The sequence below is a fragment of the Indicator indicator genome, chromosome Z (genome assembly GCF_027791375.1).
Source record: "Indicator indicator isolate 239-I01 chromosome Z, UM_Iind_1.1, whole genome shotgun sequence".
Lineage (NCBI taxonomy): Eukaryota > Metazoa > Chordata > Aves > Piciformes > Indicatoridae > Indicator > Indicator indicator.
Window position 1 is genome coordinate 34,222,424 of NC_072053.1, and position 26,708 is coordinate 34,249,131.

At 42.7% G+C, this 26,708-nt stretch overlaps 1 protein-coding gene across 1 annotated transcript in view; it reads left to right on the forward strand.

The window, feature by feature from the left end:
* Window positions 1-22,950: 22,950 nt before the first annotated feature.
* The window catches only part of TBCA (tubulin folding cofactor A), a 31,488-nt gene continuing 27,730 nt past the window's right edge, over window positions 22,951-26,708 (forward strand). Inside the window, exon 1 of the mRNA XM_054397904.1 lies at window positions 22,951-24,477. Within this exon, the coding sequence (XP_054253879.1) occupies window positions 24,320-24,477 (158 nt within the window). The 5' untranslated portion in view covers window positions 22,951-24,319. The remainder of the gene's footprint in view (window positions 24,478-26,708) is intronic.

Consider the following 26,708-nt stretch of genomic DNA (forward strand, 5'->3'; position numbering starts at 1 on the left):
AATCCCTGGTGGCACAGAGAGCTTCTTTGCTTGAATAAAGATTTAAAGGATTGGACCTCTAGTCTCTGCCATGAACTCCTGTTGAACTAAATACTGGTACTTAACAAATGCGTATTATAAACCATGATTAAACTTCCTTCTAGTCACTTTTCTTCAGGATCCTTTCTAATGTTTTAAATAAATGTCATTTTAAACTAGCTGACAAGCACTGACAATATCATCAAAAGGAACATCTGTCTAGGCCAGATTCCTCTTTCCACAGTGGCAACTGGGTCAGGCAGTAGCATGAGCATGAGTATGATGTCAACTCGTGTGTCTCACACAGATGTTATTCATGGATTAATGCTTGGTATCTGGAAAGTATCTTAATCCTCAAAATTCAACCTTTATATCTCTTCCAAAGCTCTTTGGCATTAATATGTAGCATTCAGTTTTTCACAGCAGAGGCTAAGCCTTCCTCTGTTTTCACTCTTATCCAGCTAATTGCCAGGTGAAAAGAAATCTTTCACCATACTGAATCTGCTGTTTTCTTGTGTCATAGTCCTGTAGCATCTGTGTTATCTACAGGCTATCCTCTGTAATTTGCATCCTTTTTCATGGAAAATAAATTCAAATCCCTTGAGCCTTTCTCTGCACATGAGTTTTTCTATGCCTCTAACTTTCTTCATTCCCTTTTAATGATTTTAATTTTTCAGGTCTCCTGGAGCTATCCCAATACTACATATTAATCCCACATCGAGCCATGAGTTTTAATCTAACCTGCTTCACATACATTTTTGGATGTAAGCCTGGATCTTGGTAAGTGTATGTGATGAGATTCAGCTGCAGCCCATCCTCCATTCCGTGTGGTGAAAAAAGAGGGCTCAGCCTGACCCGCTTGCTGCATGGTGGTATTACTTGGCGGAGGCTGAGCAGAAAAAAATCAGCTGCTGTGGTCCCTGACCCAGCCTTCTGAACCCCAGATGCAGACTGTATAGGTAGGCTGTTTGTCTATGAGTTGTTCTTTTAGCATTACAGATATAGCAACATGGGTAGGTGGAGCTCAATGGGTAGTATTCTGGGATGTCTTGTGCTCTTTTGTCTGGTGCAGTACAGACATAGTGTAATTTTGCAAACATCCTTTTAGATTCAGTGAGCAGAACTGAGCACAGTATTCCAGATAAGGTAAATGCCATAAAATACAATGACATTTTATTTTCTGCATTATTATCATCCAGTTTCAGATACATCCAAACACCTTGTCTGCTTTTGTCGACCACAGCCATTTTCAAGTTTGGAATTTCACTGAGCTGTACACAAGGATGCTTCCTCCTTATATTTTATGTTTTATTTCATCAAGTTTCATGTTGCTTATTCAGCTGATTTTGTCAGGTCATTCTGAGATTTTTCATCGTCTTTTGGAGACTTACGTGTCTGAATACCTTTCATCACCACAGAAAGGTACTACCAATACACTGTTCATTAATAAATCTGCGTGAGATCAAAGCAAGGCACCAGAGACTTCAGGACAAAGCCAAGATTTTGGATCACACTGAATAAGCTTACTGAAAACACTTTCTCTTTTCCTCAGCAAGATTAATTAAAAAAAAAAAATCAGAATTGCTGTTCTGGGAATCATGGTGATGTGTGACCTTGTTGAGTGGCTGTTTTCTGAATGACTATTAAAGACAAACATTAATGTTAACAAGAATGTTTTCACTTTCTTTGGCGGGCTTCCGCTGGATCAGCTGCCACATAACCTGCTGCTGCCTCAGTGTAGGTACACAGTGTGGAGACTTCACTTGCTATTTCTTCCTGTGTCTGTCCTTGATAAACTGAAAGGTTTATTTCCAGAGCTCAGGAGTGCTATTTGCAATTTCTCCCTGTGGATGCCTTTTTTTCCCATCTAATATTCACTTATAAAATGATAGCCTCATGGATAGCTAGCTATCCTTAATAGCTTCATACTCACCCATGAGCTGAAATGTCATGAAAAATGTGAAAAAGGATTTGGAAGGGCAGATGCCCCATCATAGGAAACATTCAGAGTGAAGTGGAACGGTGCTTTGAGCCACCTGATCTAGTTAAAGATGTCCCTGCTCATGGGTCCCTTCCAATCCAAACTGTTCCGTGATTTTGTGGTTCTACAACATCGCAGCTCCACCAGAGCACTACTGACCTGTGAAAGAAATGACTGCTTGGATACCAAACAATCTTCACAAGTCCATTTTATTCAATGTATTCAGACATCTGCTTTGGATGTCTTTCCATCTTGTGTTTTACAGGTGTTAATTTCTTTACTAACTTACTTTTATACACAAAACCTCCACTATTTAGCCCCCTGTATGTAACATAAGCAGTTGAACAGTAATCAAATAGGCTCAAATCCCATTCTTTTACATTAGTTTGTGAATCTCATAATCTGCAACCATCCATGACCAAATCTGTCACCTGGATGTTTGTAATGTGAGGACTCAGAGCTGTGCAGAGTTCTGTGTAAGGAGGCAAAATCACCTACTTGTAAAGGGAAGGCATAGTCTAAAAAATCTCCGTGGTCTGCAGTGATGCAATTTTGGGACACAGTAACACAAGGAGTATAAATGATACTTGAGCTTTTCATTCAAGACACTCTGTCTCCCTAATGATACATCAGAGTATTTTCATCTAACCTCTTCTGCTAAATCATTGGTAATATTGGCTAGATATTGATGATAAATGTATCATATTGATAGCTAAATATTGGTAGCTAAATGTATCATAATGCATCACTGTAACATCTCCAATACCGGCTGATAAATGGCTTCAATCTCTTGCTACAGCAACAATTTATGAAAGAATATCATATAAACTTCAAGATAAACTCCAACAATTTGAAGAAATTGCCTCTTTTTACACTTTATAAATAGAAGCAAAGATTGTACATCTCCTCCAATATATGTGTTGAAATGGTCTGGTCTAATTCCCAAAAGAACAAGTATACAGCTCAAAGGAGAGCTCTTTGCTGGTCTAAATTGTCATAACTGCAGGAGAGCTACAGCTATTTACTCCAAAGAAGGATCTGTCTCCAGAAGCCTGACCACTGTTACCTCTCCACCTCTCCAGCTTTACCAAAGGGAATTGTTTTTCCTCTCTTTTTGCAAGGAGCATTCACCCAAAGACAGCTAGCTGCTTGGGAATGGAATAGATGGAGAATCAGATGCTGTAAAAAGAAATTATCTTAGTGATCTGCAGCACATAGAAATTCTTTCCAAAGGGGCACAATATCAGTTTCTAATCATAAAAAGTCTTAAGACATTTCTCCTGTGGTAGGAAGATTTTATGAGCCAGATAAGACACCAATCTGATTGCCCTTTTGGCTGAACTTCCACTTGTTATCATCTTATGCTGGGCAGGTGTATGGGTAAAAAATTCCGAACCAAATGTTGTCAAATTATTTTCAAAACATTTCAATAGCCATTTTCCATGAAACACAAGTGGAAAGTGCAAAGCAAGTGATAGTGAAGCACGTAATTTTTATCATTACTTACATTTCCAACTCCAAGTAGCTAATCTATGTCCAAGTTGTACTTGTAAACATTTATGTATCACCATCATTTATTTCTGGTATGGAATAGATGTACACATGCATTTCATTTAATCAAGGAAGTATACAGGCAGGAGCCAGCTCACAAAGCGTTTCTCATGATCTTTAAATGCACCTCTTGTCTTTCCTATATCCCCCTCAAATGCCTTCTCCTCATGTCTTCTGTCAAACTGTTGCAAGCATGAAAATAATAAATAATGCATACTTTGTACTTCAGCAACTTTATACAAGTGCTCTTAACATATAAGCTCTCCAGCAAGACAAGGGAGAGAAAATGTGAGTTGTGGCTCTCTTATCCTAAAATGAGTGAGAAACCATTATGTTCCATTTGTGCCACATCCTACAGAGAGTGCCTGGGAGCCAAGGGAGGCAAGATCTTCCTTTGGTGCATACATTTGGTATATACAGTTGGACGTGATGATCTTAAAGTTCTTTTCCTACCTAAATGGTTCTGTAATACAGCACTGGCATATTGACAATAACACTAGTTCCTGAAGCAGAGACTTTCAAGAGCTTACAGGGAAGCCCCCAGGAGGTACAAGTCTTATTTGTTTCTCTGAGCCAGCTATGACGAAGAGGAACTAGACTGCAACATTCAAGAAAACAATTTATACTTGAGCTTTGGTTACTGGTTTAGCTGCAATGCTCAAGAAAATTATTAATTTGAACTTTCATTAATTTGAACTTCACTCAAAGATTTAATATGCCACTATTACACTCTTTCACAAATAAAATTCAAGAATGTACTATTACATCTTAAAAGCAAGAATATAATATAACAACTGTAACAACACTAAATGTATGCTTGTTTTAGGTAATCCCATGAAGTTGCAAACTTACAGCATGCCAAATATTTACTTACACCTCCAGGTAAGGGTTCTCAGTCCCAGGAAAGAGTTCTTGGCTGAAAGACTTCCTGACCAAGGGGGAAAGGTCTCCTCACACACAGGACGTAGCAGTAGAGAGATGACTCCCACCCGAATCTTAGGGCTTTTGTCCCATGACTGTGGACAAAACTATGCCTGAGTGGATTACAGTGTCTCAGATATTTATATCTGGCAATGTAATTGAGGTTTCCCTTATCTTTCTCGATATACCTGTAGGGTTCACTTGTGTGCTTTTCTTCCACTGGACACAAAGGGGTTTTGGCTGAAACTGACACCAAAAATTCCCATCTGGGAATTTCAAAGCTCAGATCAGGTTTTGATTCTCTGAATGATGCAGCACTGGCCTGTTTGCTCTGGCTAAAAGATAACTCAAAGCTGAGCTACCTATACATTTCCCCATGGGTCATCTCTACATAGGCAGGGCCTCAAGACAATCCAAGTCTGGGTCACAACCTCCCATGAGTCATATGTGTGCAGTAGACATTACACTTGTTCACAAACTGTGAACCAGACAATCCATACACCAGTTCATCTCATGTCATCTACAGTGATGTGGACTAACCCTTACCCAAGCACAGTGGCAGGCCAGGTATACAAAAACCTGCTTACAAGAAACCTTGGGAAAGGTTGTCAACATATGAACAGCTCTTCCTAGAAGAAGAGGACCTTGTTTTCATTGTGATGGATGCTGCTGGGCAGTGAAGAGGACTTGTCAATTAAGCTTTGCTCTTCCCTGTGTTTGTTACAGGACAGTCAGTCCTCCATTTCATTGTTCAGACATTTCAAATTCCTGGGAATTTGGCTAGGCCTCCCTGGGGTCTCCTGCCTCCACTTTCAGGGTGATGAAATACCAAAATTAAAATGAGAATTAACGGAAAGTGTCAAGGATTTGGCAGCTCTTTACAGGCCATGGACATCCTCGCCAGTGAGGATAGCTTTAAGGTCCCTCAAAATGGCCTTAATATGGCCCACAGACTCCACTGTGCAGAAAGAACAGGAATTGCTGGAGGGCAAAGGGGGCTGATCAAGGACTTCGTAATTAAATAAAGCAAATTAGCAAGCACCGGAGTCAGCCACTGGTTCTAATGAAATGCATCAGAGTAAATAAACACTCAGACTTTATACATAAAACTAAAAGCTTGTGTGGAGGAGGTCAAGCCAAGTGAATCTTGTCATAATCAGCTATATGTTTCTATAGTAAAAGAGACCATATTCCTTAACTCTCAGACAAGGCAGCTCCTGCAGTGCACCTCTTTGATTGTTCAGGCTTTTTTTCCCCTTTCTTTCCAGCTGTTCACAAGACCAATAGATGACTAAGTAACTCCATTATTATAAAACAAGCTGCACAGCACAAAGCTGTATTTACTGAGATGATGTCACATTATTGTTTCCATACCATTAAATGTTTACTTTAGGCCTTTGATAACCCTTAGATATATAAAAGTTATTCTTTCAGCTTCAAAGAAATGCAGTAGGAGGCAATTTTACAAGTGGTGCAACAAAGTTATGCATACAAGTCTCATTATTCATGCACTCTACAAGATAATTTAGTACTCTGCCTGCCCCCACCCTTCCAAGCTTTCTCAGCAAGATGCAGCAAGATTCAGGAAACAGAAAGATAAAACATTTTGGTCTAAGTGTCAGTGGAAAGACGAGGATGCTATTTTTCATCAATTATGCTGCATTATGATCTGATTGACTTTATTCACTGCACATTTCAAGCAAAGTATTTGCAGAACACAGAGTGAACACACACAAGCTACATGATGTAAATGTCCATTCAGGTCGACAGTATGATATTTGGGCTATGTTCTTCCCTCTTCTAACAGCACAGTCCTTTATTTTATTTGCCAGATTAAAAAAAAAAAAAAAAAAAAAAGAGTAGGACTTTGATGAAGGTTCTGAAAATCAAGGAATTAATCTCAAGCATTTAAATGCCCCAGATATTACCTGGAAAATGTTACAGAAAAATGAAAAATATCTGAATGTTATGGCATCTGAATATTATTGGCAAATTTTATTTCTGAAGGGTAATTATAAACTTAAAGAATATGTCACTTACCTTGGGTTACATTTGCATTGATTAAGGCACAGAAATCTTCATAAACCTTGGTCAATAAACGAAGTATAATAATTCTTGTTTGTGGAAAGAACAGACCTGAGATTGTGACTGTTTCACAGGGCTGTGTCTTACAGATCCTTGTTAGTAATTACCTGATTATTAAGCTTCCAATTTTAATCAGAATTAAAACAAATGAGAAGGAAGCCATGATTTAAACAGCTGATTTTATTTTTGCATTGCATTTATATTTGGCAATGAACTTCATTCTTTTTTTGACTGGCATAATAACTAACACAAGTTAATATGCAACCATGTTTTCAATATATATTTGGTACGGTTCAATATCTTGTGTACTTTGTCATATAAATATACACACACTAAGAGTACAAGCAATATTGCAATTTCTTCAAGTGTTTGTGTTTTACATTAATATTATCTCAGAAAACAGTGAAATATGTTTCTAAATGATGATTTTATTTGAGAATTGTACCAAAATGCATTGGGAAGGAAACTAAAAATCAATTTAAATGCATTAAATTGGTTTAATTCATTGTATTTAGCTGCCTTAAATATACGTAATTGCTTTTCTTTTCTCCCTTATAAAAAGGAACATTTAGAACAGGATATATTCCTAAATTAACAAGGTGGTATTGAACTGAGATTATTTCCTGTCTCCAGTAGCTGATACTTAGATGTCTAACATGGACGTGGCTGGTGAGATTATCAAAAGTGCCTGTAGGGACTGGTGCCTCAATACCTCTGGAGTCAACAGAAATTAAGCATTCTAATCTGTAGGAGGCATTTTGGAACTCTCTGTGGTCACCTGTCTCTACCACCAAAGTATCATCTATTTGCCCATGCAATCTTCTCCATGTTTTTTTATTCATAGAGACTAGAATACAAAATGACTGTGCATTTTCAGCCTTCAGTCCATTTCTGAATTTTGCTTGAGCAGTGATAATTAGAGGAAAGAAATGCTTGCAGTACATTCTAGTTCACATAAAACAAAAATCAAGAGAACAGTGGCTTTTATGCACAGTACAGCATTTGAAAAAAGTACAAAAAACATCATCAGTATTACAGTAAAGGCAGAAAAAAGTAACATATTTTTGGATTTGAAGACTCAGTATGTGACTCCAGCCAGAGCCTCACTCTTTTGTCATTTCTAGGTATTTAAACTCCTACATAATACAGGCATGTCATTACATTAATGAATTATACCTGCTCTCTGTCAGCCATGACAGTACAGCTGGGCTCATGTTCAGTTGGCTAGCCATCACAACCCAACAGTCTTTTTCCAGGCATACTGGTTTTCAAGTCAATTTTTCACCCTGTGTATTCTTTGCTCCTACATGTATGACCCTGACATTTCCACTATTGAAATTATATATTTTGATTTCATTTATTTCACTCAGCAATTCAAACTGCTTTACAAAATTAATCTGTTCTTATTACTTGCAATGCCAACAACATTTGTGCCAGCAGCACACTTTACAAGCAATTATTTTATACTTCCTCTCAGCTGACCAATAAATGTATCAAGTAGCATGGGCCTAGGAAACAGATTCCTGCCAGAAGTCACCAGGAACTCCAACACTATGCTAATTACCCAATTAGAACACACTGATTTCCAAACTATTTAAAATGTGCTAAACTGCACAGTATGTAGTGTGATTTCTTCCCAGTTGCTTTACAGTGTCAAGCTCTATCACAGAATCACAGAATTAACCAGGTTGGAAGAGACATTCAAGATCATCAAGTCCAACCTATCACCCAACATCATCTAATCAACTATACCATGGCACAAAGTGTCTCATCCAGTCTTATTTTAAACACTTCCAAGGACAGTGACTCCACCACCTCCCTGGGCAGCCCATTCCAATGGCCAATTCCTCTTTCTGTGAAGAATTTCTTCCTAACACCCAGCCTAAACCTCCCCTGGTGCAGCTTGAGACTGTGTCCTCTCGTTCTGTTGTTGGTTGCCTGGGAGAAGAGACCAACCCCCACCTGGCTATAGACTCCCTTCAGGCAGCTGAAGGTGGCAATAAGGTCTCCCCTGAGCCTCCTCTTCTCCAGGCTAAACAACCCCAGCTCCCTCAGCTGCTCCTCACAGGGCTTGTGCTCCAGACCCCTCACCAGCTTTGTTGCCCTTTGCTGGACACCTTTGAGCAACTCAACATCTTTCTTGAACTAAGGAGCCCAGAACTGGACACAGTACTCAAGGTGTGGCCTAACCAGTGCTGAGTACAGAGGCAGAATGACTTCCCTGCTCCTGCTGGCCACACTACTTCTGATGCAGGCCAGGATGCCATTGGCCTTCTTGGCCACCTGAGCACACTGCTGGCTCATGTTCAGCCTACTGTCAATCAGTACCCCCAGGTCTCTCTCTGCCTGGATGTTCTCCAGCCACTCTGTCCTCAGCCTGTAGTGCTGCATGAGGTTGTTGTGGCCAATGTGTAGAACCTGGCACTTAGACATGTTGAATCTCATGCCATTGGACACTGCCCATCTGTCCAGCCTGTCAAGGTCCCTCTGCAGATCCCTCCTACCCTCTAACCAATCAACACCTTCTCCCAACTTGGTGTCATCTGCAAACTTACTGATGATGGACTCAATCCCCTCATCCAGATCATCAACAAAGATATTGAATAGGATCAGGCCCAACACTGATCCCTGGGGGACACCACTAGTGACTGGCTGCCAGCTGGCAGTGGCACCATTCGCCACCACTCTCTGAGCATGGCCATCCAGCCAGTCCTTAACCCAGCACAGAGTGCTCCTGTCCAAGCCACAGGCTGACAGCTTGGCCAGGAGTTTGCCATGGGGGATGGTGTCAAAGGCCTTGCTGAAGTCCAGGTAGACTACATCCACAGCCTGCCCCACATCCACCATGCGGGTCACCTGGTCATAGAAGGAGATTAGGTTGGTCAGATGGGACCTGCCCCTCCTAAATCCATGCTGGAAATCCATGCTCTCACGTTTATCTCTGTCAATGAAGACTACTGTCCTATTAAAAGCATGCCTTTTTATTTCCCTTATGCTTTCTAAATGCTGCTGCTTGTGCAGATGTTCTTTTTTTATTGACACATGCGAAGGTTTCAGAATATCACAGCAGCACCGTGAGTGATATTAGCATGATATGTCTATTTGGGGACAGCTACGTTGCAGTCCTCCACCTTTGTGTGCTACCAATATGTTCCTGTTTGCTGAGCACTGGAGAAGTTCTTCATTGTATTCTTCATTGGAGAATATTGTCACAGATTCACAGATTGCAGATTGGTTGGAAAGGATTCTCAAAGGTCATGTCCAATCCCCCTGCAGTCAACAGGGACAGCTCCAATACGATCAGGGTGCCCAGGGCCACATCAAGTCTGACCTTGAATGTCTTCAGGGACAGGGCATCAACCACATCCCTGGGCAATCTGTTCCAGTATTTTACCACTCTCATTGTAAAGAACTTCCTCCTTATGTCTAACCTATATATGCCACGTTCCGTTTTCAAACTATTGCCCTTCACTCTCAGGCTACACGCCCTTCTGAATAGTCCTTCCCCAGCCTTCCTGTAGGTCCCCTTCAGGTATTGAAATGTAGCTATAAGTTGTCCCTGGAGTCTTCTCCTCTCTGGGACAAACAACCCCAATCTCCTGTTTTCATAGGAGAGGTGCTCCAGCCCTCTCATCATCTTTGTGACTCTTCTCTGGATCCATTTCAGCCAAGGACATGCCTCTCCTTTGTTGAGGGTCCCATAGCTGGACACAGTACTCCAAGTGAGATCTCACCAGAAAAAAACAGAGAGGCTGAATTGCCTTTCTTGACCTGCTGGCCACACTTCCTTTTGATGCAGTACAGGACACGATTGGCCTTCTGGGCTGCAAGTACACATTGTTGGCTCATGTCCAGCATATCCCTAAGTCCTTTTCTTCAGGGCTGCTCTCACTTTTATCATGCCCCAGCCTGTATTAATATTATTATTAATAGGCCAGGTTGTCCTGACCTAGGTGCAGGACCTTGAACTTTGCCTTATTGCACTTGGTGAGATTCTCCTCAACCCACCTCTCCTGCCTGTCCAGGTCCCTCTGGATGGCATCCTATCCTTCAGGCTTATCAACCACACCACTTAGCTTGGTATCATCTGCACATTTGCTGAGGGTGCACTCAATATCACTGTCTATATAATTGATGAAGACACTGAACAGCAGCAGTCCTGATACAGACCGTTGAGGGACACCGCCTGTCACTTGTCTCCATCTGGACATCAAGCTGTTGACTGCTATTCTTTGTATGTGATTATCCAACCAATTCCTTATCCACTGAAGAGTCCACTCATTAATCCCTATCTCTCCAGTCACCCTGAGTGTTGAGACTCTGGTAAGACCTGCAGGTTTTGGATGCAGCCAGAAAAAGGAATCCCCTTTGCTGGTATTTAGACTTTGCACTGAAGCCTGTGATAAGTCAAACTCATACAGACGTCAGCTGATGTCCATGAGTTTCACAGTTCTGCTTTGTAATATACCACAGGAAGGATTAATTAAAAATAAAGTTAATAACTTAGGAATCAAGTAGGCATTGACAACCAGTTTCCAGATGTTTATATAAAAATCCTTTTAAAATCCATTAAAAATCCTCGATCTTTCTAATCCTTCAGGGGGAGATAAATAAGCAAATCTATAAGCAAATATTAATTAAAATCTACCTCTTTTTTTTCCCAAAGAAATTGATTGCATGAGTTCTTTACACCTCAGATTTTAATTTGATCTTTCATTGGATAATGTATTATATGTACTTATTGTCAAATCAATAATTAATTTTATTATATTCCAGTGGGAATCACTTGGATTGATATTTTTATTTTAAAATGAACCACCAATGAAAACAGAAAATCTGCCTCCAAGATATGAAAAAAATAAAGCAGACAAAATAAGGTTAGTGACAGCTTCATAATCAAAGCCTCTCTCTTTATTGAGAAATAAATACTTGTGAGGATTCTCAATGTGTTTTACAGTCTTAACAGTTGTCAGGTCTCCCTTGATCGACCCTGAATAAAATCTAACTGGGGGTGACAAAAAAATATGTCCATCAACTTTGCTCATGCATTGCAACATAAAAATTGACTGGAGTCATTGACTACAGGTAGCAATGAGGAAAACTACACAAGATAAATACTCTGGTCTGTGGATACTCATTCACTCCACTTTTGTCTGCCACCTTGATTTTTGGATTGGGCATTCATGGATAAAAAGTAGGTGATCTGAAAAAATCGTGTGTGTCTTTTAAAAGACAGTATCATGTTATGTTACTCCCTTCACAGAAATTTATGTTACATGGTGTTAGACCATTGGCTAAGCTTAATGTAACACAATGCATTAAAAACTGCACATCATGATTGTAATGTGTGTCAGAACAATGAATTGTTATACCACATACCTCTTCATTTGCAGTTAACAGCACCCATGGAAATCATTCACAAAGGGATATATTCTCCTTTTGATGCATGCACATAAATCCCTTTTTCTCTTACTACTTTCAGCTCTTTACATAATGGTTGGTCTGAGCTAGGAAAAACTGCTTTTAAAAATGCCTCAAGTTAGGTAAAAATGTTTGAATTGTAGTCTAGCATTTATTATAGGCACAGTTTAATCCTCAAAACTGTGTGAGAGGGCTGTTTTGTCACCTGTACTCCCCAGTAGTGAGGAATAGTCATTGCTGCCTTCTCTACCTAGGGTAAATTGTACTCTGACTGTAACTTTGCTTAATAGGAGTAAGTTTCCTTCTGATTTTATACCACCATGTCCCAATGGACTACTTTTCACAGAAGCATAAAGGAAATCAGAATGTGTGCCAGTAGAGAAGGTACAAATACAGAAACAGAAAAGGACTTTGCCTCCAACTCTTTTCAGCTTCTGCCTGGTGTCTTCCTCCTTCTTTACCTAAATTCCCAACATAATCAAGTCCCTCCTGTAAGAAAACACATCTGCCACTTGATTCACTCTGTTCAGTAGGTATCTTGCAAACTCTACAGCAGCATTCCACTTTATTCTTGTCCCATCCCCTGCACTGTGGTACTTACCTGTATCTCTGGTGTTGAAAAACTTTCTAGGCATTTTAGGGGGCTATTTGTAGAAGATGATTTTGACTGGTGATGAACAGCTGATAAAGTGGGTCAAGAGGTCTACACTACAAGGAATACTGATACTATGTTGTACGCTCACAAACAGCATAATTCCTTCTGTTACACTTACATCTGCCTAGCTTTATGCTGGCCAGCTATACAGAGGTTAATTTTATCTACTGAATATTTGTTTTTTTTTTAATTTGAGACACTACTAAATTTTATCCAAAATCTACAAAATCTAACCTTATTTATTTAAAAGTGCCCTTTAGAGAGGATGAACAAAACTTGGTTTAAAAAAAAATTTAAAAAACTGAAGACTAAACAATTTTCACACCTCATTTTATCATAAATAAAACTTAAATTAAATTCAAACTCGACAAACAAAATAGTATAAAAGCTCACTAGACATTTACTTAGCAAAGTAATGGTCTCTCTTCTCAGATGAAGCAAATATACGTTTGGCCCATTTATAGCCATAGTTTTTTAAAGTTGTCTAAACTAATTGGAAATGTATGAAAGATGGAAAGTAACACTGAGATTTAGTGGACTTTAGAGGTGATTGCACCTCCTTCTGCAAGGTACACTCTGACCTCAGCAGCATAGGTGGAAGTGCCAAAATACCTCTAACTTGGAGTATATCAGCTGACAAATAGTTAGCTCTACAGCCCAAGTGAACTAGTGGTATAACACAAACCACCTCCACTGCAACAGCTGGTCATTTCAGAAACTCCCTTACTAAAGCCAAGGAAGTGAGTTTCAAAAGGGAGGAAAGGATGTGATGAGAATGCTGGATTAGTAAGACTTGTTATTCGCACAACTGAGAAATTGTGTGGTTTTTAAGGGTAGTCTTTAATTGAAAGACATATTAAGTAGGAATTCTTAATATCAAAGAGAACTGTTCGCATACTGCAATGCTTTAGAGTCTGTCTATTCTTTTCTTGTGATGTATATGTGCTGGTCTTTCATAGAGAATGCTCTAAGTTGTAGGAAGCGCTTCGGAGCCTGGTATGCTCCCTTGTATGTGAACTGAGTGTACTGTGAACATTTCAGATTAAATATCGATTACATAGTTGTTTACACGTGGTACAGAGATCAAAGTTCATCAGGCTAATTAGCTGCTTCCAGTCCTTCATTCTTGAGTGAAATGGGAATAAGCAGTAATAGCTATAGGTGCTCTTAGAATCATAGAATTGTTTCAGTTGGAAAGACCTCTAAGATCATTGCGTCTATCCATCAATCCAACACCAACACGGCCATTAAACCATGTCCCAAAGTGCCCTGTCTACATGTTTTTTGAACACTTCCAGGGATGGCAACTCCAACACCTATTCCAGCGTGACCACTCTTTCTATAGAGAAACGCTCCCTAACATCCAATCTAAACATTTCTTCTTATGCTCTTGCTAGTTACTTGGGAGAAGAGACCACCTTACTATGAGCTCTTTTCACATAGTTGTAGAGACCAAGAAGGTCTCCACTCAGCCTCCTCTTCTCCAGACTAAATAATCCAAATTCCCTCTGCCATTCTTCATAAAACCTGTTCTCCAGAACCCTCACCAGTTTCATTGCCCTTCTCTGGACACATTCCAGTAACTCAGCGTCCTTCTTGGAGTAAGAGGCTCAAAACTGAACACAGTTTTCAAGATGCCACTTCACCAGTGCTGAGTACAGGGGCACAATCACTTCCCTACTCCTGCTGACCACACTGTTCCTGATACAGGCCAGGATGCTGTTGGCCTTCTTGGCCACCTGAACACAGTGCTGACCCAGGTTCAGCTATCTGTCAACCAGCAACCCCAGGTCTATTTCTGACAAGCAGCTTTCCAGCCACTCGGACCCAAGCCTGTAACATTGCATGGAGTTGTTATGACCCAAGTTCAGGACCTGAGACTTAGCCTTGTTCAACCTCTTCCAACTGACCTCAGCCCAGCGATATGCTCTACCTTTACGGAGATCTCTCTAGTTCTGGACACACTCTCCCTGTTTGGTGTCATCTGCAGACTTAATGAGGATTCACTTCAGCCCCTCATCCTGATCGTTGATAAAGATATTAAACAAGAATGGCCCCAAAACTGAGGCCTGAGGAACACCACTTGTGACTGGCCACAATCTGGATTTAACTCCATTCACCACCACTCTTTAGACATTCAAACAGTTTTTTATGCATGCATCCATCTAAGCCACGTGCAGCCATCTCTTCCAGGATGCTGCTGCAGGAGACAGTGTCAAATACTTTACTAAAGTCCAGGTAAGCAATACCCACAGCCTTTCCTTTATCCACTAAGCAGGTCACCTTGTTGTACAAGCAGGATTTGCCCTTCATGTATGCATGCTGATTGGGCCTGATCACCAAGTCACACTGCACATGCTGCATAAGAAGATCTGCTCTGTGATCCTCCCTGGCACCAAGGTCAGACTGACAGGTCTATAGTTTCCTGGTTTCTTCTTTCAGCTTTTCTCACAGATGGGCATCACATTCGTCAGCCTCCAGTCAGTAGGGACCTCCCTAGTTAGCCAGGAGGCAATGATGGAAAGTGGCTTGGTGAGCACTTCTACCAAATCCCTCAGTACCCTCGGGTGTATGCCACCCAGCCCCACAGACTTGTGTATCTCTAAGTGGTGTAGCAGGTCACTAGCCATATCCTCTTGGATGGTGGGAGCTTCATTCTGTTCCCCATCTCTATCTTCCAGCTCAGGTATCTGGGTATGCAGCAAACAAGTGGCCCTACTACTGAAGATTGAGGTAAAGAAGGTATTGAATAATTCAGCCTTTTCCTCACTTTGACTATTATGTTTCCTCTTGCATCCAACAAAGGACAGAGATTCTCCTTAGTCCTCTTTTTGTTGCTAATATATCTTTAGAAGGATTTTCTGTTCTCTTTATGTTCTCTTTTAACAGCTGAAGCCAAACTAATTTTCAGTTGGGCTTTTATGCTTCTAATTTTCTCCCTGTGTAGCCTCATGACATCTTTGCAGTTCTCCTGAGCAGCCTGGCCCCTTCTTCCAATGACCACAGGCTCTCCTTTTAACCCTGAGCTGCACCATAATGTCTCTATTCAGCCAGGTTGGCCTCCTTCCCCACCAACTCATCTTTTAGCAGATGGGGAAGGCCTGTTCCCGCATGTTTAAGACTTCCCACTTGGAAGAGTATCCAGCCTTCCTGGACTCCTTGGCCCCTCAGAACTCTGCCTCTTAAGGGACTCCCTTAACCAGTCTCCAAAGTAGGCCAAAGTCTGCCCACTGTAAGTCCAAGGTGGCAGTTCTGCTTTACTTCTACAACAACTGAGAACTCTATCATTTAATGATTTCTGTGCCCAAGATGGCCTCCAATCTTTACATCACTCAGAAGTCCTTTGTTCCCAAACATCAGGTCCAGAAGGGCACTTTCCCTTGTTGCCTTCCTCACCAGCTGTGTCAGGAAGTTCTTCTGCACACATTCTAGAAACCTTTGGGACTGCTGCCTCGCTGCTGTGTTATATTTCCAGTAGACATCAAAGCAGTTGAAGTACATCACAAGAACAATGACCAGTGATCACAGACTTCTCCCAGATGTCTAAAGAGTATTCTGTCTCTTTATCCTGTATGGGTGGTCTATAACAGATTCCCAACAGGACATCTGCCTCATTGGCCTTTCCCTGATTCTTACGCATAAACACTCAGCCCTGTCATCAACATCATTAAGCTCGAGACAATCAACCCTGACATACAGGCCTGCCCCACTGGCTCTCCTTGATTACCTATTTCTGTACATTTTCTGTAGATTTTGTAGCCATTGACTGCAGCAGTCCAGTCCTGTGAGACATCCCACCACATTTCTGTGATGATCACTGTGTCATAGCTTTCCTGACACACAATGGCTTCCATTAGGCTGTCTGTTTTCCGTGCTGCACGCATCAGTGTAGATGCGCTTCAGCTGGTCTGAAGGTCTTGCCATCTTTTTGAAGGGAAAACTCCTAATTCCTAGCTGGCTGTTCTTAGGTGTTCCTGTGGTTACTTTTCTTATCCAGAAAAACATATGAGACTTACCTGCATTTTTTAGACAGAAGACATAGTATATTGGCAGTCATAATTACATCTGCTCAAATAAATTCATGCATAACATGTAACAAACTGCCTCAAAAATATTCCTTATGCAGACCTAAACAAAAGCCGAGGTGATGAAGCTGGTTATAATAACCTGGAACACAGGTTATTTTTTCCTCTCTCTTTCCAATTGTGGGCAGTGACATTGGAAGAAACAGACAGATCCAATCTGTTAATACATGGCTCTGCAGCTGGTGTTACCACCAAGACACCTTTCTCAAAGAGAGAAGAAGGCCTTTGGTCAGGAGATTTCAGGGCTGATTGACAAGACTTTAAACTAGATGTGAAGTGGGAGGAGGACAACAATACCTTGGAATGACACACCAGAGTTAGAGGAATGGGATGCTAGCAGGGGGCCTTCAATCTGTTCTCCTGAGGTATGTCAGCGATGCCACAGCACAGTCAAAGTCTTACAGAGATGAGCCAGTGGCACCTGAAATAGTAGGAGCCAGCAGGGAAGTATCACTGAAACACCTTAAGGGAGGTAAGAGGTGTTTGTCTAAGAAAGTTACAGAGACAACAGTGCAGCTGAAGTGCCTGTACATGAATGTATGCAGCATGGGCAACAAACAGGAGGAGACGGAAGCTACTGTGCTGCTGAAAAGCTGCAATACAACAGCCATTACTGAAACTTGGTGGCACAAATCTTATAAGGAGAGGTTGGTGCTGGTCTCTTTTCACAGGTAATTAGTAACAGAACAAGAGGGAACGCCCTCAAGCTGTGACTGGGTAGGTTTAGACTGGACATTAGGAAAACATTTTTCACAGAAAGAGTGGTCAGGCATTGGAGTGTGCTGCCCAGGGAGGTTGCTGAGTCATCAACCCTAGATGTGTTTAAAGGTCATTTGGATGAGGTGCTTGGTGCTGTGGTTTAGGGGTGAACCTTGCAGAGTAGGGTTGTAAGTTGGACTTGGTGATCCAATGGGTCTTTTCCAACGGGAACATTTCTGTGATTCTGTGATGAATGGAGTGTGGCTGTTGATGGCTACAAGCTGTTCAGCAGGGACAGGAAAAGAAGGAATGGAGAAGGTGTTGCCCTCTATGTTAAGAAATATCCCTAAAGAATAGCCATGAGCAAGTCAAAAGCTTATGAGTAGGAATTAGAGACCAAGGCAACAATGGGAACATTGTAGTTGGTGTCTACTACAGGCCACCTGATCAAGGGGAGCCTGCTGATGAAGCCTTCTTACTCCAGCTACAGAAGGCCTCATGCTCTCAGGCTCTTGCAGATGCTGGGGGATTTTAACCACATCTGCTGGAAAAGTAACATGGCAAGCTGTAGGCAATCCAGGAGACTCCTGGAGTGCTTTGATGAAAGACTTCTCAAGAGAGGAAATAAACAGCAAATCTGGGGTGATGCAATACTGGATCTGATGGCCACCAATGTAGGTGAGCTCATCGGGGATGTCAAGATTGAAGGTAGCCTGGGGTGCAGTGGTCACACACTGGTAGAGTTCACAGTCCTGAGGGATACAAGTCAGACAAGGAGTATAGTTAGGACCCTGAAGAATTTTAGGGAAGCAAACTTCAAGCTCTTCAAGGAATTAGTCAACAGGACCACCTGGGAAACAGGTCCTCAGGTACAAGGGAGCAGAACAGAGCAGGCTAATCATTAAGGATGCTCTCCACAGAGCACAAGAGCTTTTGGTCCCCAGGTGTAAGAAATCAGGCAAGGAGGAGAGACCAGCACAGCTGAGTAAAGACTTGCTGGTCAAACCAGAGGATGAGGTCAGGAAGGCCAGACACAGCTGGAGCTGAACTTGGCACGGGATTCTGTGAGTAACAAGATCGGCTTCCACAGATATGTCAACCAGAAAAGGAGAGTTATAAAAAACATACCCACCTTGATGAGCAAGAATAGTGAGATAGTAACAACAGACAAGGAGAAGGCTGAGGTTCTCAACAACTTTTTGCCTCAGTCTTCACTGACAACTTCTCCCCTCATATCTTCCAAGGTGAAGGTTGACAGATAGAGACCAGGGGCACCAAGGTCCTCCCATTCTAAGTGAAGACAAGGTTTGTGACCACCTGAGGAACCTGAACATACACATCTATGGTACCTGATCACATGCATCCTAGAATCCTGAGGGAACTGGCTGATGTGGCTTCCAAGCCCCTTGCCATGATGTTTGAAAAGTCTTAGTTAGGTGAACTCCCTGGGGACTGGAAGAAGGTAAAATTTGTAGCGATTTTAGAAAGTGTAGAAAGGAGGAAGTACCAACCTGTCAACCTCACTTCTGTGCCTGGAAAGATAACAGAACAGATCTTCCTAGAAACTATGCTAAGGTACAGGGATGACAAGGGGGTGATTTAAGACAGCCAGCATGGCTTTACTAAGGGCAAGTGGTACATGACCAAATTAGTAGCTTTCTACAATGGAGCAACTACATTGGTAGACAAGGAGAGGGCAATGGATGTCATCTATTAGGACTTCAGCAAGGTCTTTGACACAATCCCCCAGAGCATCCTTCTCTCTGAGTTGGAGAGATATGGATTCAATGAGTGGACTGTTCAGCAGATAAGGAATTGCCCAGATGGTCACATCCAGAGGGTAGTGGTCAATGGGTCAATATCCAGATGGAGAGAGGTGACAAGTGGTGTCTCTCAGGAGTCTGTATGGGACCAGCACTGTTTAGCATCTTCAGCAACGCTACAGATAGTGGAATGGAGTGCACCCTCAGCAAGCTTTCAGATGACACCAAGCTAAGCAGCAGTCAACATGCTGGAGGGACAGGATAACATCCAGAAGGATCTGAAGAGTTGGAGAAGTAGGCCCAGGTGAACCTGCACCCTTGGCGGGAGGGCCTTGCTCATTACCAGTATAGTCTGCAAGAGGATGTGATAGTGGACAAAAAGCTAGATGCGAGCCAACAATGTGCACTGGCAGAGAAGGCCAATCACATCCTGGGCTGCATCATAGAATCACAAAATGGTTTGGGTTGGAAGCGACCTCTAAAGGTCATCTAGTCCAATCCCCTCTGCAGTAAGCAGGGACATCTTGCTCTTCTCGAACTTCACGAGGTTTGTCTGGGCCCACCTCTCCATCTTGTCCAGAACCTCTGGATGTCATCCTGTCCCTCTAGCATATCAACAGCACCACTCAGCTTGGTATCACCTGCAAACTCGCTGATGATGCAGTTGATCCTGATGTTTATATCACCGATAAAATATTAAACAGTACAGGTCCCAGTACAGACCCCTGAGGGACACCACTTGTCACTGCTCTCCATCTGGACTTCAAGACATTGAGCACTACCCTCTGGATGCAACCATCCAGACAATTCCTTATCCACTGAACAGTCGACCCATCAAATCTGTATCTCTCCAGATTGGTGAGTAGGATGTTGTGGGGGACCGTGACAAAGGCCTTGCAGAAGTCCAGACAGACCACATCCATAGATTGTTCCTTGTCCACTGATAGTCTCATTATCATAGAAAGCCACTAGGTTGGTCAGGCAGGATTTGCCTCTAGTATAGCCATGCTGGCTGTGCTGAATCACATCCCTGTCTTCCATGTGCCTTAATATGACATCTGGGATGATTTGTTCCATAACCTTCCCAGGCAAAGAAGTCAGTAGTTCCTAGGGTCCTCCATTCTACCCTTCTTAGAACTTGGTGTAATGTTTTCTTTCTTCCAGTCCCCAGGGACCTCACCTGACTGACAGGACTTTTCAAATATCGTGGAGAATGGCTTGGCAACTGCATGCACTAATTCCCTCAGGGTTCTGGGATGCGTTCATCAGGTCCCATAGACTTCTATATATCTTCAGGTTCCTCAGATGGTCATGAACCTTGTCTTCCCTGGTCTCTGTCTTGTGGGCCATCAACATGAGAACCATGAAGAGAGAGGTTGCCAGTGAGGACTGAAGAAAAAAGTAGTTGTAGACTCTCAGCCTTCTCCACATCTGTTTTCACAGGTTCCCCATTGTTGCTCATCATGGGGGTTACGCTTTCTTTAACCTTCCTCTTCTGGTTTACCTGCCTGTAGAAGCCTTTCTTGTTTTTCTTTACATCCCTTGCCAAGTTCAGTTCCAGCTGTGCCTTGGCCTCCCTGACCTCGTCCCTGTACAACCAGGCAACATCCCTGTACTCTTCCTAGGATGCTTGTCCACTATTCCACTGCCTGTGTAGTCCCATCTTGCCTTTTAGTCTGACCAGCAGGTCTTGACTCCACCATGGAGGTCTCTTGCCTTCTTTGCGTGATTTCTTGCATGTGGGGATTGAAATCTCTTGAGCTCTATGGAAAGTATCTTTAAAGATCTGCCAGCTCTGTTCCCACTCCCTTGTCTCTGAGGGCCAGGATTCTATTTACTAACTCCTTGAAGAGCTGGAATTTTGCTTTCCTAAAATTTAGAGTCCTGACTATGCTTCTCATTGGCCTCATACCCCTTAGGACAGTGAACTGCACTAGTGCATAATTGCCACAGCCCAGCTGCCTTCAATTTTGACATCCCTGATGACTTAACTTGCATTTGTGACCAAGAGGTCCAATATTACATCCCCTCAGGCAGGGCTGTGAGTTTCTTGTCCTGAGAAGTTGTCATCTAGGCACTCCAGGAGCCTCCTGGACTGCTTACAGCCAGCCATGCTACTTTTCCAACAGAGGTGGGATTGGTTAAAATCCCCCAGCAGGATGAGAGCCTGTGATCATGATGTCTCCTTGAGCTGAGTAAGAAGGCTTCATCAACAGGCTCTACTTGACCAGCCTCTTAGCCACATGTTAATCAGGTGTGTTTTCCTCCCTCTTTCAGTATTATTCCCTACCACCTGAGGGACTGATGAAAACATCACCTGTGCAGCTGAGCATTCCTCCTACAAACACAGGCTGAGAGAGTTGGGGTTGTTCATCCTGAAGAAGAGAAGGCTCTCTGGAGACCTAACAGAAGCCTTCCAGTACCTGAAGGGGACCTACAAGAAAGTTGGGGAAGGACTATTTACAAAGGCACTAGGGCAAGGGGCAATGACTTTAAACTAGGCAAGGGTAGATTTAAATTGGATATTAGGAAGAAGTTCTTCACTACATAGGTGGTGGAACACTGTAACAGGCTGCCTTGAGAGGTGATGGACGCCCTGTACCTGGAGACATTCAACATCAGGCTTGAACAGGCTGGCCTGCAGTAAGCATGGGGGTTGGACTAGATGACCTCTGCAGGTCCCTTCCAACCCCGTGCATTCTGTGATTCTCTGATGAGATGACACTGGTCATAGGACAAGAAGTCACATTCACGGCTGCAGCTGAGATACAGAAAAACCCAGTAGGAGAGAATATGTAAAGATGCATGTAAGGGTCCCAGACAGAGAATGACTTGTTCTGTATACTAGCATAGCAAGAGCATCAGCAAATTATGTTTAGGCACCTGCTGTGATGTGAGAGACGAGACGAGGCCTAATGCAAGCCAAGTGTCGATTTATTGTACAAAGCTTTTTCTTTATATAGGTTAACATAACATCAGAAGGCAGCTTGTAATTGGTCATTAATATGTCCATACTACAGTTGTAAATTCATGATTGGCTACAGAAAGTATCACATGAACGCATATATTTTTCAGAAGGCTTAAGCAAACCTCAAGCAAGAGATAAAGGGATTCCATAATTCTGTCCTAAGTTTTGCTTTGTTCTTGTTATCAGGTCCCTGCATAACTCCCTTAGGTCACAGTGGCCTCCAGGGAGCTGACCTGTCTGTGTTTTCCTTCTAGCTGCACTCTGTTCCCAGGGTTTGCCACCCATCAGGGTTAAAGCATCTCCTTCTATCAGTAAGACAGTGTCTGGGGTTCTGGTCCCTAAATCAATTCCTTCAGGCACCATCCTGTGTTCAACAGTGTGCACATAATGACTTTGGGCTAATAGATTTTATGAAAAGCTTTCAACCAGATGCAACACAAGCAGAATGCTGTCAAAAATCATTGAAAAATCAACTGTTTCTGTCCTACTCAAAAGGTACAGTAGGATTCATAATGGAATGTCTTCAACTCTGGTGTACAGAGCTCACAGATGCCCAGGGAGGCTTCCTAGGATTGGTAAGAAGTCATGTTCATCTTCCTCTGAACACAACCCTCTGCACTTGAGTGATATTGGCTCTCTCCATGCCATGCCAGAAAAGGGCCCAATGGTGCCAGCCACACCCTTCACAGCTGCTGACTAATGACTCGTAACTGGTACATGACCAAAAGCAACATGACATCCTCCCTTGCAGCCAGCTTTCCTCACGATATACTGGTCATGGGCAGTGTCGAGGGTCAGGACAAGCAACTAACACGAGACAAAAGGATGCAGAAAAAAAAAAAAGGCATTGTAGATCTTCTGTAACTGTACTCCACTAAAATCATATTTGTCTTTCTCATTCATACATTGAAGGTACCTTCTTTTTTGTTCTTAGTGGTTTAAATGCTAGTTCAGGGGAAGTTGTTTGAAACACAGAACCAAAGGGTTGGTTGTGTTTTTTTTCGATTTGAACCCTTAAATCGTTAGCCTGAAAGAGGTATAATCATGAAGGAAAACACCCCTTGAACGGCCAGTTGGTTAGAATGCAAGCACTGAGCTGCCAGTGCTCACGTTGCCTCTATTTATTTCTACAAGTCACATGACTTGTAGAGACTAAGGGAAGAGGACATTTAGTCCTTTTAAAACTTCTTGGCAGAAAGATGATGGCATTAAGTTGTAGTTACATTAAAGCTTTTTTTTCTTGACATGATTTTATGAATAGCGCAGCACAGAATTTATTCGTAGAGTGTCACAGGATGTCTACATGCAGAATCAGTGTAGCATTATTTATATGTAGTATAACATAATTTTCTAACAGTTTCACTCACAACTTCCAATCACCCATATCCACTGTAGGCTGTGTTGTTTTTTTAATACATCATCTGCTGTGTTAATGTAACAATCATAATCCAGACTCAAAAATCAAATACAACAATACAATTTGCTGCCTCGGTGGCCAGGAGAAGCAGATGGTGGTGGACACATACTTGATCACTGAGGGGTCCTTGTCTCACTGTTCAGCAGTGTTTGTTGTCCAAGACGCCTGCTGGGACTTGCAATTGCTTGGTTCTACACATGGTGTTCTGGGTGTCCTTATGCTTCCCCGTTCTGTGGTAACACCTGGCTGGCCAGGTGCCTTGGACCTTCCAGATTAGTAATGACGTGAATCAGCCTAGGAACCTGGAGGTTGCTAGGACGTGTCAAGTGCTCCAACTTAGGGCACAGTACCTTCAAGATCTGATGAGGGAAACTGAATGAATACGAGACGCACTTAGTGCCACAGGATGGCTACTTGCCTTATAAAATGGCGTAGTTACGATAAATACATTGTAAGAGGAAGTAGGGGCTACTGCCGTCACGCCACCCCCTTGGAACCGTTACTATACCAGTGGCACTAGCTTGGGATAGCGCCTACTGCTCACGTGCTTAACCTGTGTGCTGCTTGAACAGACGGAGAACGACAGTCGGCGGTTCGAGAGGCGCCGCAGGCCCTCATAAGCCCGATCCGACCCAGCATCAGACCGCATTTCTCCAGGGGTCGGAAATGAGGTAGGGCAGAAATTACGTAGCGGAGTAGTGCGACGTGCCACCCCCCACCTCCCGGTGGTGTCGCCCAGGCTGACGGCTCTGCGCATGCGCGGGACTGGGCTGCGCAGTCACGGTGTTGCGCCATCCCCTCCGAACCCTACGCACCTGCGCTGCTGGGGTCAGGCCAGCGGCGCACCCATCATCCCTGTCATGGCTGACGCGCGCTTGAGGCAGATCAAGATCAAGACCGGTGTCGTGAGGCGGTAAGTGTTCGCAGCCGCTCGGAGACTCCAAAGGCGGTCCTGAGGGGCGAGTAGAGTGGAGAGCGGGCCTTGCTGCTGTGGGTGGAGGCTCTGCTGGGCCGCGCCGGGCCGAGCAGCTGCCGGTGAGGCTTCGCGTACCTTTGGCCGTGCCTGCTGCGCGGCCGAATCGGGGGCGGTGGTGTCGCCCTGGGTAGGGCTGGCGCGGTTTGCCGGAGGGCGGCCCTGGCACGAGTTCTGCCATGGCTGCTCGCTTCTTCCCCTCGCTCACAGCCTTCAGTGGCAGGCCTTTCCTTCCCGAGAGGACAATTAAAGTGAGATTTTTGTTCAGTTTCGGTAGTGATTTTGAGAGCCAAAGGGAGTCACGCTGCCCCGACAGTGTCCAGAGCAGCCTCACTGGATCCCATGCCGAGGCATGAAGCCTTACTTATTGTAGCAAAACAACTGTTGAATGGGCTATTATCGATGAGAAAGTTTCAGTCGCAAACCTAATGGTGAACTCATCACCTGAGTCTCGATTTTGCCTAGTTTTAACCCAGTCTTGTTTTTAAGAAAAGGTGCGGTGTTATCTGTCTCGATCCCTCACTATCGCTGTAAACACAAGGCTCTTACGTTAATTACTGGATCACAGTGACGTTTATTAAGGCTACATCCTACAGACTGCATTGGCTAAGGCACAGATAAGAAATAGTATGCAGGATCATGTTAAAAAGTCAACTTTATTTTATTACTTTTCTAGCTTCAGATAGTAGAAGACTCAACAGTAAGATGGGCACAATTCTAAAAACTGATAGGCATTGAAAGGTTGGACTTGATGTCCAAAAAAAACAAAACAGCTATAGATTAATCACTCTGTGCTAGATAAAGGCAATTCTGAGTTCCTAGCCTCCAAATGGGCAGCGGTTTTCCAGTATGGACACAAGAAAGAAATGGATAGGTAATTGTAAGGGCCTGTTTTCTGTCACTACACAGGGACTGCTGGATTATGACACTGTGTTTTATTTTTAAGCAAGATATGTTTAGTATGGTCTTAATGATTGGTTTGGTGACTGCTTTTTGCTTTCAGTCCTTTTCCTCACCTGTGTTATGGTTACTGGTTTTGCTGGACAAAAACATTGTAAACGTCCTCTGTGCATTTTGAAGTGGATGCTGTTTTGTGCCCAAGTATTCTGTGCTCTGAGGAAACTAGAATTACGTAGATTAACGCTTTTTTTGTTTTGTTTTGTTTTGCTAGCTAAAAGTATAACTTTATTTGTCTGAAGAGCATTTCAGGTAACCGTTGCTTAATGATAAACCATCACAAAAGTTACCTGAGCAAACTTCTTCCTCATATTTGTGGACTGGGAAACAGTGAGAGGAAAATCTTTACTAGGCAATGAACAACTGAATGGAAACCCAAACAGACCTTAAGCAGACCTGCATGTTTCCCTAGTGAATCATGCATCACATGTCCCCTGAGATCTGGATGTTGGCTAATGATACCGTGGTTATGCAGATAACTGCATGTGGAGCTGCCTCAGTTACCTGTAAGCCACTGTTTTCTAGCTCTTAGATAAGCTCCATTTCTCTGCATCTACAGTTTGAATCTGAGAGAGCTGAGAACAAGACATTAAAATTTAATAGTGTTTTTTATCCACTGTGAGCAATTTCTTCACAGCTCAATGTGGCTTTTCTGTTTGTTCACTCAATTTATGGAAATCCATGGAAACGGGTTTTGATATTCCTACAGGCTTGTTGAATCCAAGAGTAGATTGCTTACATTCCCACTGGATATTCCAGTGCAATTGCAATAATACTAAAACAGGCTAAATTATAGTCTGTCAGAATTAACATATACAAGGTTTCTAATGTTTCTACTTTGTTTCTAATAGCACCTTTTCCTGATGCTATACTCACTCTATTGCTGCCCTTCTGGGTACTAAGGTCACTGCCTCAATTTGGTAGTGGGGAGGGGACAAATTCAACCAAGTCCTCAGAATCCCAAATCCTTTGTTTCAGAGGAGTATGATATTGGTTGTTTTGTAGTTCACAGAGCCTGCATTTAGAAATGGATACTAAAAATCCACATTAGTTTCTCTTTGTTTTATCAGAATTTCCTGTGTGTAGTGTTATCCTAAAAATGGTTTTAGCTATCTCTCTTTTGACCAGCATTTGACCAACTAGTTTACAGCTCTGTGGCATTTCAGCATCTCCCTGTACCTGGATTTTCAAGTACTCTACTATTATCCTCTGTT